At 39.5% G+C, this 14,177-nt stretch overlaps 1 protein-coding gene across 7 annotated transcripts in view; it reads right to left on the bottom strand.

The window, feature by feature from the left end:
* The window catches only part of RYR2 (ryanodine receptor 2), a 738,447-nt gene that overhangs the window by 392,601 nt on the left and 331,669 nt on the right, over positions 1-14,177 (bottom strand). For all 7 annotated transcript variants that reach the window (XM_047702071.1, XM_047702073.1, XM_047702075.1 and 4 more), the window contains 2 exons: positions 10,031-10,130; positions 9,218-9,314 (listed from right to left, as the gene is read on the bottom strand). In XM_047702071.1, coding sequence (XP_047558027.1) covers positions 9,218-9,314; positions 10,031-10,130 — 197 coding nt within the window. The remainder of the gene's footprint in view (positions 1-9,217; positions 9,315-10,030; positions 10,131-14,177) is intronic.

Raw genomic sequence — 14,177 nt, 5'->3', positions numbered from 1 at the left:
ATTTGTTCCACCCAAAAGTCTTTTAAGTTGAAAAGTCCCTTCTTTTCTTCTTTTTCTTTCGGAGACAATCTGTCTCTCTCCCTTCTAAGACACTAGACAGAACAACCTCCTCAAATTTAGTCTTTAGGGAATAATAGTCAGGAAGAGAAGTATTCTGTACAAAACTTAAGCTTTCTGTGAAGTCACACCTCCCCTTTGGGGGTGAAAAACACAGGCACCACTAACCACTTAAATGAGGAGAAATAGTGGAAAATTCAGTGAGAAATCCTACATTAACAACACGGAAACAATTTTCCATGTTGGCAAGTAGGTGAATTTTCTAGGAATGTGTAACATACATCAGGTTGTCAAAGATACCCACAACCACCCTCTTATTTTTTTGAAAACCACTGTTTTTCAAGGCTCAGCTTCCTGCTACAAGAATAGGGATTCTTTCCTGTGGAGTTTTGTCAAGGTGCTTCTAATAGAGAAGGCTCTGAGCCCAGGATGTGGGACTCATGAGCCCCAAAGCAGTTTTCTATCACTCAGGTTGGTGTGCAGATTTAGTAAGACATCTTTTCTTCCCCTCCCTGAAGTACAAGCAGATGACAATCTTTCAGAAGTCACCAAAATAATACAAAGTGGGAGACCTCCGATCTTGCGGAGTGAGCCAGAGTGGCCGTCAATGCAAGTATCACTCTCCTTAACACTGTTCTCCTTAAACAACCTACACTAAAGTGCATGACTTGTTTTCTCTACTTATTTCTTTTGCAAATATGAAAGAATGAGCATTTGTGTGCAGATTCCCATATATGTGTCCCTGTGTTAAAGATTAACAAGAATGAATAATGTGGTCCTGGCTGAAAACTGAATAGATGGTCAAGAGAAGATAATGACCACCAATAAAGATAATAAATGGTAGTTGGTGACAAGTGCCATTATTTGTGACAAGTGCCATTATTTTTATGGGGCAGTTAAAGACAGTCCTACCACCAACATGGCCCCAACCAAATTAAGTTCAGCTGTGCTGATATGTTACCAGACCCTAGATATTCAAGCTTCATCTATGAATATAATAAGGAAAATAATTAGGTTCACAGAAAAATGACCCACAGACAATTTCTATTTACAGTTGATAGTGAATAGAAGATTCAAACCAATTAGTGGAAATAAAAGCTTATTTTACTAACTCATATAGGCTAATAAACTTACTGCTTCAAAATCAAAGATCGACAAAGATCTCCGCCTTGCTAATCTTCCTCAAAGGGTAGAATGGTAAGAGATGTTGTCTCAGATCTAATTTGTAAAAAGACTGAGATTGGCCATTCTCAGATTATTATTTGCTTCTTCTTGAACGTAATATCAAGATCTTACTAGAACGTAAGCTCCTTAAACACAGGGGCTGGCGAAGTCGAGTGTCAGATGCTTAAGCAATTGTGCTATCCAGGTGTCCCATAAACCAACATGTTTTTTTTTAAAAAGTGTATTTACTTTTTCAGAAGTATTTAAAGAAATGGCCTCTGTCATATTGATTCTTGCCAGAAGCTGGAAGGGAAGCATTCGCAGGCGAACTATATGCAGAAATTAAATAATTCATTTTGTAGATAGATTAGCAAATTTCAGGCATTTCTCTGTACTTCTTTTGTTATTTTAGGGCTTTTGGTAATATATTGCTTGCATGTTCCAGGCTTGCATCAGTCATGCTGCAAGATTCAACTAACAATACCAAAAATGCTAAAGTGTGGTCCTGCCTTCAAAGAGTTCCCAGGTTCCTGAGGCCAAAAAAATACATGTAACACCTTGCAATTAAAAAAAATTCAGGTTATGGGGGTGTGTGGGTGGCTCTGGTTGGGTGTCTGCCTCTGGCTTGGGTCATGATCCAGGGGTCCTGGGCCCCATCTGCTCAGCGGGGAGTCTGCTTCTCCCTCTGCCCCTCCCGCTGCTCATGCTCTCTCTCTCTTTCTCTCCAATAAAAAAAATCTTTTTTTAAAAATTTCAAGTTATCTCTTGCTATGCAATAAACTACCACCAAACTTAAAAAAGAAAAAAAAAAAAAAAGACAGAGGCTGGCTCTCACTCACTACATGGAGCACACACCAAGATGCCTACACCATACTAGTTCCTCAATAAGCATTAAAGGAACGGAGTTGAAGTGACAGAAAAGTAGGCCCAGGATTCAAAGGTTATTTTGGAGTGAAATTTTAAGTGTTTGAGTTGACACATTTGTCACAGTAGAATTTGTGCTTCTGCAACACTCCTCTCTGTGCCTATGAGGGTGTTTGGCTGAGCAGCTGAGCCACGGGCAAGTGCTAAAGCAAACTGTCAGAGGACTGTCTTCATAGCAACAGCGAAACCAAGAAGTAGAGGCCTACCCAGCACTGAACGAAACATGTATTCATTCAGGGGCTGAGCCTGTGAGGATATTTCTATTCAAACTGCTGCACAAGAGAAAACAGGTAGGTTTGGGGACGACACGTCCAAATAAATGTAAATGAATCATCGCAGATTAAAAACAGGATCCTTCTACTCCAAATCATTATTATAAAGAATGACGTGAATAGCACTAGAGCAGAAAAACAGCAAAAGAGATGTTGCTGCTTTGCTTTTCCTGCCAACCAGAATATAACCACAACGGCATTTGGAAATTAAAAAGAAGAGGAAGCTCTTCTTTTTTTTTTTTTCCCTGAAAGATATTGCTTATACATCTAGATTAAGTGAATAAACGAGACATGGACAAGTAAAAAATGGTACTGAATTTCATTGAGGGGGCACCTGGGTGGCTCAGTTGGTTAGGCTTCCACCTCTTGGTTTGGCTCAGGTCAGGATCTCAGGGTCCTGGGACTGAGCCCTGCATCGGGCTCCATGCTCAGTGGGGAGTCTTCCTCTGCTCAGTGGGGAGTCTCCCTCTGTTCCCCGTCGTCCCCCCATGTGTGTGGGCGCTTGGCTCTCATTCCCTCTTATTCTCTCTCGAATAAATAAATAAATCTTAAAAAAAAATTTTAATTGCACTGAGAAAATAACTGGAAGATTTCTTCTTTTTTAATGTTGATGTTTTCATTCTTTTGTCTCTTTTTCAATGTCCTCAACTTTAAGAGCATCCAACATTTCAGGTTCTTCTCCCCCCCCCCATTTTTACTGAAATCCAATGTCTCCAATTCCTGTGAATATTTTTAATCTTTGGACTTTGAGGCTCGTGTTTTTTAAAACAGTGCATTCCAGGCCAGTGCTTCCTTGAGAGGGTGGCTGAAGACCAAGCCAGTCTGCTTAACGAGAACACGCTGAAATAAAGTGCTGAGTTCTCTGCAATCAGCAGGGAGTTTAAGTTTGGGGAGAAGAGTGCACCTGTCTCAAGGGACAAGGGGCAGAGAATAGAAAATAGTTCTCTGCTATGTACTTACTCTTCATCCAAACTGCCTAGCAAAGCCATGCTGCTCCCAGACCCAGGCTGCACAGGTACACACAGGTCATGAAGCGGGGGGAGGAAAGAGAAGCCCTCACTGGATAACCCTATCTCCTTGACCACTCAGGAGCCCAGAAGGTGGCTTTATGAGCTTCCTCCTAGGTGGTGACTGAGGGCATACAAATTCTGTAACCGTATTAGTCATCTGATTGTGTACACAGATAGAAACCATGCATCTCTTCCAAAGCCAGAATGAGAGACATTCCATCCCTGGTACCAAACCCATATCACGCCTTATCAATTATTTACAACTAAAGCTCATTAAATCGTCAGAATATCACGAAAGGGGCAAGGAGGCAAAAAAAAAAAAAAATACTGTCATGCATACATATGGCCCAGCTTCTGCCCACTGACTCATGCTCTGGAAAGCAAACGGAGCATTTTTTTCCAGATATTGTCAGAAACAATAACTCAATTGTCTTGCATTTCAAAGTAGCAAAACAGAGCAAATATGTGCCAACAGTAATGCTTGATAAGACAGAGCTACAACCTCTCTCCGCTGATCACTCCCTCACTCGAACTCTCTCTTCTTCCCTCTTCCCTCTCTCCCTCCCCCCAACACACACACAAACATGGACCCTCTCCATTCCGTTGTCACCTTTTTTTTTTCCCCCCAAAAGCCTTTATCATCACATTGTAGATTACCAGGGGTTTATCCATATGTGTGGGCATTTACAAATAAGAGCATTTATGTTTTTGCTGTCCTATATCCCTGTTAGAATGAAAACTCCTTGAGAAAAGAGACATTGTATCTTTTTTATATCCTACTATAACCCCAGCGCCCAGAACATGATGGTCATTCCACAAATTGTTATTGATTGAATAAAACTACCCGTGCACTGCGTAGCATTACCTGTTTTAACTTACAAATGATGCTTTTGCGGGGGGCGGGAGGGGGTGCCTGGGTGGCTCAGTCATTTAGGCTTCCAACTCAGTGTTGGCTCATGTCATGATCTCAGAGTCATGAGATTGAGACCACACTGGGCTCCATGCTCAGCAGGGCTCAGCAGGGAGCCTGCTTGAGATTCTCTCTGTCCCTCCCCCTGCTCTCTCTCTCTCTCTCTCTAAAATAAATAAAATCTTAAAAAAAACCCATACAAATGATGCTATTAAAAAAATATTTCCCTAATACTGTAATTCCCAGTAATATTCCCCTAATCTATCCATTTTAAAACACACTAACTTAGAAGTATGGCATGCTTCATTTAGATAGTGCATATTTAATGCAAAAGTAAGTGTGTGTGCACATAAAGGGAATGCTTTGCTGATATTTTATTATGCTTCACATAAAAACAGACAAAAGTAATAAGATGCAATCCAGAGACAAAACCTAGGGCAGAAAATACTCCCTACATAAAATATGTCATGCTCGAAATGAAAATTGGTAATCAAATTTCCAGCCTCCAGAATGAAAGCTTATTTTTACGTCAATAATTAAAACACTATGTTGCATCTGACAAATCCATTTCTCCTTAATGTATTCTCACTATCTGAAGAGCTTGAGTAAGAACTAAGAAATTACAATTTAAAGCTAACACTTAAAGTATCTCTCCCTTTTACCCAAATGCTCACAACCCATACAGATTATATGTTTACTGTTATGTAGACAAATTGTAAACCATAAGTAGTTTTAGAGCCATAGCTCTTCCCGGAAAAAAAATCTCAAGAAACTTAAAATAAATCTATAGTGCTGCTAGATTTCACAAGAAATGTCAGAATTCAAACTATACACGTAAGATGAGCAAGAAGAGTGGAGAAGACCATGAATTTAGTTTAACTTGGGGAGGGCCTCATTTGTCCACTCAATTCCACTTAATTGAATGGGACACCATATGCTCTTCATTCCAAGAGTTTTTATTAATTGTATTTAATGTTATTTAATTAATTTTATTAATTTATTTAATTTAAATTTAAATTTATTTTTTTATTAATTTATTGATTTATTAATTAATCCTCTCATGAGAATGCCTACGTGATCACACCCACGTACAAATCTAAATGCAAAGGGAAATTAAAGGTAACTCCATTGGTCTCTAGAATAATAGAACCCATCCCTGAACTGCATTTTCCATTGCTACAATTACAATTGTTGTGTCAGTGGAAAGAGGCATGGACGGACTGACCGAGCCAGTCAGGAAGAGAGCATTTAGGACCAAAACGTTCCTAACTTACTCAGAAGTAACGGTTACTTCTGGCCATCTGCCCATTTCCACTGCTTCCTATGACAAATCTGGTTTGACCTCAGCTCTTTGACGTTAATAATATGACACAATTAATGAGCAGAAGCAGATCACAAAGATGGCAAAGGGCTGTGAGGCAAAAGAAATTTTTACATATTTCCCTGGAACTAATCCAGCTTTCAAGTTGCTGTCCAAAGGTCAAATTATTTTCACTTCTTTGTTTTTAATGAATCAAGATATATATATATTCCCAGCTTATCATGCTATTTTTCTCCCCCAGTATGGATTCATATCAATTAAAGAACTGCCTTCAGGCTGAGCTGCCCTTTGCCTCCCCAAGTCACCTAAGGCATCAAAATGACTCCAGATAAGAGCAGAAAGATAAAGAAATTTCTACACCAAGACTTGAAATAATAGTGTGCTTAGTGAATGTAAAATTGAAGAAATTATTGTTATCATTCTGTGCAAATCAATGCCCAATATCGCCATTTAATCAAGGCAAATATAACTCTCCTTTTGGAAGCAACAGCCTTTGGGCTGCCGCTGCCTATTTCTGATTCATTTTCTCCCTCGAGTCATGATCTGACATCTACTGAAATCTAATTTAGTCCATGTAAACATGCTATACAAAGGGCGCAAATGGATGTGTTCTTACTGACATCACTTCCTAGAAAGACCTGTGATGTGCTGAACTGAATACACAATGAGATTAATTTGATACAAAAATTAACATTAAATCAAGAAGGATACGCGAAAGGACAGACTTTCACATGTGTGCGAAGGGAAAGTGGGTCCAGAACAATAGGAAAAATATCTCTGAAATGGCCCCTGCAGTAATAACCAGCTATGTAGAGAATCAGGAGAAAAATCCATTCAATAAGAAAACACCTACTGAACATACAGTCTCTAATGTCCAGGAGATATGGAAAACGGTACTTATTGCCACGGAGCTTAGATGAGGAAATCCAGGGTCTTTCAGACACTGAATAGTCTCATTTGAGAAAGAAAACCTTCAACTGTTACAACGAAAACTTTGCTCATTCATTCCTGACTTCAGAACCTTAGTAACAATGAGGAGCCCTTCCTCACCCCACACCCATGCCATTCAATACAAAGAAGAGAGGATTTTCTTTGCTAGAGTTTAGCTTCTCTTCCTCCAAAGTAGATGCTCTACTAAGCTTTCATCCACATGCCTGGGGTCCCTCAAATTTTTCCCTATCTGACTAAATGCTGCTTTTCTGTTAAATAATAATGCCAGTGATGACAAAATCTGTTGACCTCTTAATCTGCATTGAGTACTCTACCTGCTTTTCTTCTGAATCTTCACAACAATCCCACAGAGCAGCAGCTAATATTTAAGCTGCATTTTATAGAGGAGCAAAGCAATGGTTCAAAAAATTCAGGGCCTGCAGTAGGAAGTGGCAGAGCTAAGGCCCAAAGCCAGGGCTGTCTAGCTCCAGAGACCATTCATTTAACTACAACTCTCTCTAGTGTCTGTAGAAAGAATAAAGTCTCTAAGAATAAAGTCTCTTCTTTCTTAAAGAAGTCTCTAAGAATCATTTAAGTGTTTGATTTCACAAATCAGGGAATAAAGACCCCCAAAACCAAAACACAACCTGTTTTTGCTCCTACGTCTATATAAACATAACACAGCATTTAACACTTCTGGCCCTCAAACCTCCTTTGGCTTCCATGACTAATCTCCCTGGTTCTCCACTCAACCATCATGTCAACACTCTCTGGCCCATGCACATCTTAAATGGCAGCATTCTGAGACTCCACCCTTGGGCTCCTCTCTCATTCATCTATTCCAAGGTTTTATAGACTTTTTTAAAGCAATGCCCAGACGGACAAGCACATCCCCTTAATCCCAGCTCTGCCCTCCCTACCTAGGACTCCCATTTCTTCAACTATCCCCTTTGTGCTTGGGATTTACATCCCAGCCAAACTTTGTCTAAGTGAAAGACTCAAAAATTCTAATTTCCTGCCTGATGTCCCACAGACCCTCTGTACTCACCACTGCCCAAACTTTAACTCAATCCTTGTACAAAATATGTCTCCTACATCCTTAATACTGTGTCTCTTCACTCAAATCACAAACATCAGGACACCTGTGGATCAGATACATTCCCTCACAGTCCATAGAAGTTCATCCCTAAACCAGTCAATATGACCTAACATGTCACTGGTCTGGGTAGACGTCTCCATTCTGATGGCCACTCTCCAGGGCAACTTTTTCCCCTCCTCCCACACTAATGCCTAAAAACAGCCCTGTTCTAGTTGGCTACCCTGATCTGGACTCTCCTCATCTTTGACTGAAGCTCCTCCTGCCCATCAGATCTATTTCTTTACAATAGACCTGACCAATTCACCATCGTGCCACAATCCTTCCTAACTCCCTCAGAATAAAAAGCCCATCCAGGGGAATGGCACCAAGGATCCTCCAAAGCTGACCACACTGGTCCCTCTTGTCTAGTTTCCACCTCTGATTCTATCCTTCCTGTGGTCACTCTGGGGAAGGATGCTACTCCCAAAACACGCTGTCATCCCTGTGAGTTTTATGTTTATTCTTCTGTTTGGAATTAAGTCCTCAAAACAACTGCCTTTTGAATTCCCTTTTGTCTTTTATTCAAACCCTATCAACACCATCAACATCCTCTTCCTAACCTAGCATAAGGAGCATTGTTTTGTTGACAGAGTTTTCCAGGCTCTGCATTTCACTGGTCACTATAAGCCAGATCTGTCTGGTCAGAGAGGCATGACTAACACCCAGGTCCCCAAGGGACTTTCCCCAAGGTCCAACAACTAGTTAAATGAGTATTAACTTTCCAAATGTTCTTTAAGTTACCAAAAATAAATATGTGTAATAGTTACCTCTCTATGTATGTTAGTATTATGAGCAATGTCCATTAAAAGAATTAAAAGCCTGTAATAAAACATCCAGACAATGCCTTCTCTTGCAGTAATCCCTTGTGTGTTCAACTCACAATTCACCCACTAATTCCTCAAGCAAAGCAGAACATTCAAATCATCCTAAACATTTTAGAGCTTTGCACTATTTGTGCACTTTTCCCAGTAATTCCATTAACTTCAGTCTCCACCCAATGCCACCAAATATTAATGTGAGAGAGGTATTATAATCACGTAACTTATTAGGGAGAGTGATCCATTTTATTATGTATGTATATAAGTGGGAGGTAATAGAAAAAGGTCCTGAACTTCTGTGCCGCTTGAAAACTCTGATTTTGAAACTGAATTTGAGATGAAATATGCTAAAAAGAAAAATTAATCAAAACTAATGAACATTTAAGGAAGTTGTAAGTAGTTTAATGTGTTCACTCCTTCTGCTCTGTATATTTTAGTCAATACTTCTGACCATGTTTTATTTTTACAAAAATTTTCAGCAATTCTATCAAGTAATAAAAATAGAACATAAGAGAAAACTTCTAAAGAGGCCAACACATGGATCCCTTCAGTGGACAGAGGAAGTGTTAGAGGCCCACTTTCTATTATGTGGATGACCTGAACAGACATATCCTTCAACGACCATACCAAGGCAAGGAAGTGCAAGGCTCAAGGCGCAGGGCTTGGTACCAACCTCCGCTGCTCTTCCCCATGTTCTCCTGAAGGGACAGTGAGGCATTCATCCATGTGTCCGTGCAGCAACCTGAGGACGTCACCACCAATTAGATACCCTGTAAAGATTGAATCAGTCACATTTGAACAGTCATGGTCAGATGCTGAAAGCTGGACAGATCATCTAGTCCCATCTTCTATTTTCACAGACAGAGAAACAAAAGCTTAGTGAGGCTTCAGTGCCTGGCCCAAATCACAGAGAAGAATGGTGCCACCTGCTTGCCACCTCTGAACTCATGGTTCCTGAGTCCCATGGGTAGTGATGTCCCCACTAGAAAACACAACCTCAACCCCATAAAATCCTCCCTTTCACATACAAGTATGGGTAGGATCAGATTGAACCTGCATAAGTGAGAATAATCAGAACATAAATGCAGACATTTCCTGAGAAATCCTGATGCATAAACACTACTGTGATCTGGCTCTAAGTCACCCAACCGTGGATGATGAGAAACCTCGATCTTAGCCTAACTCAGTAACACCCTGAGGCCAAAACACTGGAGTGAATAACATCTAGAAAGCTCACACATAAAGCACACACAAATAAGCAAAAGCTGCAGCAGTAGCAGAAGAATAGAAAAAAAAAGATCAATGTTCACACAAACTTCACTTTTAAATAGCGATTTAACTGAGATTCTTAGATGTCACGTATCTGCATTCTGGAAGGGTCTAACACAAAATGCTCTAATTAACAATCTGCTCATTATCACAATTCCAGAGATGACTGTCAACTGTGCAGCTGGGATGAGCCCTCTCAAAGAAGTAGAGTTTTTACCTTGGGCGGCTTCACTTCCCGAGCTGATGGGGGCCACGCTCCAGAGAGTCTGCTGGAAAGCAGCGTCCACATGTAAGCTTCCATTGCCGTAAGACAAATGCTGCAGGAGAGGCAAAAGGAGACATCTCTTCAGGTACTCGGAAGGCTCACTATGTGAGTGCTCCTATCAGCTGGAAACTAACACTGCAGATTGGGAAATGTCCACAAACAGCATCTATTTCAGTCCTATCACTGAGTCATTGAGAGACCAGCAGAAGGAAAATAACTGCAGGTATTTTTCAACCTCACTCTAAGCCACTCATCGGGAAATGCAAACAAGACTAGGAAAAATATAACATGTGTTAAAACAGACTAATTTGTTTTAAGGTTCACTGATGGACAAAAATGTTCAGGTAGTGGGCACTTATCATTAAAACTGTAATTAAGTGTCCTACATCTGACACTGTGACAGTTTTTTGATGGTGAGGTAGGTAAAATCTACTTAGTTTTATCAGGTCCTCTGGGAACTTTTATCTGCAATTTGATATAATAGCCATTAGGTGGCAATGTTTCCTAATATGCATCTCAAACCGGGGCACTGAATTGCCTCCAAAATTCAGATTATTACAAATTTCAGATTTTCCTTCTTAAAAATAGAAATGTGCTAAAATAATAACATATTTCCTATCTCTGAACACCATCATATATGAGTTATCAAATGATTAGTAAAGAAAAACAAAATTATGAGTACAGCCAAATACGTGTTGCTCATTTTACTAATCACTGCTTCGCTGCCTCTAGAGTTTCAAATAGACACAGAACAAACACATTTTCCTTTGAGTCATCTCAGTAAACACCACCAATATTCCTGTAATGTTTCTGTAACACCTCTCTAAAGCTGATGACAGCCCAAGCTTTTAAAGTCTTTAACTGTACTCGATATTCCCCTGAAATCTGACCCTCCGGGTTAGATGAAGAGCGATTACAGTCACACTTACATGCTCCACAGGTTGTTCAAGACCCTAACATTCTCTTGCCTAAGCATACCATTCTCAAGTCACTAGCAAAAATAGGTATTTCACCATCTTTCTCTTAGGAACAAAAACAAAGGAAGTTTTGACCTTTCACACATATACATCCATCTTATCAATAATCTTTCTCATCAATAAAATTAAAAGTTTACCAGTTGATGCATCAGATTTAGCAATCACTTGCTCTGACCCCCCTTCTCCTCTCAAGGAGATGGGCCTTTTTACAACCCCTTAGCCTGAGCCTGTCCCACTGCCACAAAATCCCAGCTGAGATTTGGTTATTCAATTCTTCCCCAGTATTAATATTATTTAACTATTTATAAATAAGTTGTATGCGCTCTGCTTCCGCAACCAAGAAAAATACAAGCTCCTTCAAAGCAATCATTACACGATGTAATTGTTCTGTGTATATTTCTTCCCCATTTCATAAGCTATTAGAAACAAGTTCACGACTGTATACCCACATTGAGCAGCATTGTTCACTAAGCAAGTACGTGGAGAAGCCAACCAAACCTTTAGAATCTAAGTAGTACAAACCAAAAAAATTTCTGAAGTTATTCTATAAATATTCCTATTTCAATGATCTGAGTTAAAATAACAGCACACACACACACACACATCTACAGGGATTTTCCCAAACCATTACAAGACAATTCAAAACAACAATGATTATATTTTTACTTTTAAATTTGAGTGAAAGCTCATACCCCATGATGATAAATAGCTTGCCATCATTTGTTAATTCACCATATTTCACTAATATGTTGTGTATGAAGCCTGTGTTAAATAGTAAGGGAGCACCTTCTCTGGACCCTGAGGGTGCTTATCATAGGGAAGGGAAGGGAAAATATATAGGCAAAATGCTACGAGGCAGCATTTTTTAAAACTGTTAGATGAATTGTAATCAAAGTGCTATAGGAATGGAGAAAAGAGGACACTTTAGCCAACCTAACGTGAACATGGTTCGTCACACAGAACCTTGAGGACAGGCAACATCTGCACCAGGGATGTATTTCGGGTAGGATGAGGGCTTTGAGGGGTCAGTAGAACTGTGTGGTTTGGTATTTAGAGATATCATCCCCAAGTAAGTTTGTACATACACTGGATTTGGGAATGTGTATTAATAATGAATGATAAGGCACTAAGTAGAAATGTTTAAAACGTGCCAAAATTTTTACGAGACAATTTACATTTTGTCAACAAGCTTGGAAATTTTCATTTTTAATATACCAGAAACATCATAATGGACCTCTCTAGCCCTCCAAGATACTCTGATGGGGGAGAGATATGGGAACATCAAGTAGAGAGCTTCACCTGTGGGGCTTAGAGCATATGCTCAGAACACAGTGAGAGATGGATCTGCAGAGAAGTCAGGTACAAGGACCTGTACTTCACAAAATAAGGAGCCACTGCTGTGGGAAAATAATGGGGGTGTGGAGGTGAGTTAAGATGCAATTTTCAAATCCTACCTAAGCCAAGATATCAATACTACCTATGAGAGGATCATAAAAATATGAAAATTTCAGTCAGAAAAAGTCCAAAAAAATTTCAAGTTCATATCACACTGTATAAACTTATCTAGATAATGCTCACTCTTCTCAAGAAAATATTCTCCAGGCCTTATTATTTTGGACGCTTCTAATTAATTTTGCTGCTTAAACAGTAAAGAGAAGTCTGAGGAAGAACAACATTGGGTCAGGACTGTCGCATTAAATACTCAGGATGCAGTAACAATTTCAGTTACTAAAAGGAAGTCCTCCTTAAAGCAAAAGAGATGTTGGCCGAGGTTGAAAGCAAAGTGGACCTTAGGCTGAAACATGTAACTACTCTAGAATTTACATACCATGGTACCATCAACCCATCAGCAAAGGTCACCTTGACCTTTCTGTTAGTGACTCTCAAGATCTAATACCCACAGGAATCGGTAGAGGATCTGTCAACAAACACAGATTTGAACTCAGAAGTGGAGGCAACCAAGGCTGCTGCGGCCCCAGAATGGTGTTTCGAGGAACAGGACATTCTATGATCAGAGCACAAAATCTCAGAAACGGGATATTCTAAATAATCAGAACTCCACTTCAGTAACTTTTAGTTTTCTTTGTAACCCTGTGCATGTATTTTGTGCATTTTAAAACCTTACAATCTTGGAACACTGCATCAAAAACTAATGATGTAAAAAAACAAAAGCAAAAATAAAAACTAATGATGTATTATTGTATGGTGACTGACATAACACAATAAAAAATTTAAAAAAATAAAATAAAATAAAACCTTACGAAGACAAGCAGTCAATAGGCTTTCTCAGGTTGCCCATGGAGTCTTCGGCACAAAAATTTTTTAAGACTATCTGAATTCAGCCCTTATCAGATGCATTTGTTCAACACATCTATTTCGCTAAGAGTCAGGCACTTGGGCCCCGGTGAGCAACATTCTGGATAAATTACCATCCAGTGACAGGGAACACAAGTAAGCAAGACCTATCACCCCACGGGCTTCATTTGTTTTCTTCTGAGAAAAAAATGAGGGGCACAGAACAGAAACTCTTTCCATGTGTAATATCCTACACTCCATCACCTGAGCCCCAGAGAGAAAAAAAAAGGAAAGGCTCACAGTAAATAAATAAATAAATAATGCACTGGTTGACACCATCATTAGCTTGGAAATATTTATGGTCACGGTCCTTCTTAGCTATCGATATTTTTATGCAACTTGAGGCAATTCAGCAACTTATTCTACCATCAAAACACCTAGCATCTCTTATCAGAAATTCAGAGATGGGGTGGGGAAGAGATAGGGAAATTCTTAGGAAGCCCGAAAGAGTCTTCTTCAAGCATCTGTCATCACTCTTTAGATTGTGGGGCTCTGTTCTTCCTAACTTACTTTCAGACATTTGTTTGGCAATGTTCTCATGGATCTTAAAAACAAATTAAAAAACCCTATTTCTATAAGTGATCTAATTAAGAAAAAATTAGTCAAAACTCAACATTTCCAAGCAGGCAATCTAATCCATGGACTGAAGACTTCTGTGCATACCAGGCTGACTTTACATCTTTCTAAATCAGTAAAGCTTGTTTTGTATTCTTTACCTTGTTTTGTTTAGTTTGAAATAGATTCACAGTCAGCAATACCATGTTTTC

Source organism: Lutra lutra, chromosome 14 (assembly GCF_902655055.1).
Source record: "Lutra lutra chromosome 14, mLutLut1.2, whole genome shotgun sequence".
In the NCBI taxonomy this organism is placed as follows: Eukaryota; Metazoa; Chordata; class Mammalia; order Carnivora; family Mustelidae; genus Lutra; species Lutra lutra.
Note: the sequence above shows the minus strand (reverse complement) of the source record. Positions and strands in the feature narration are given on the sequence as shown.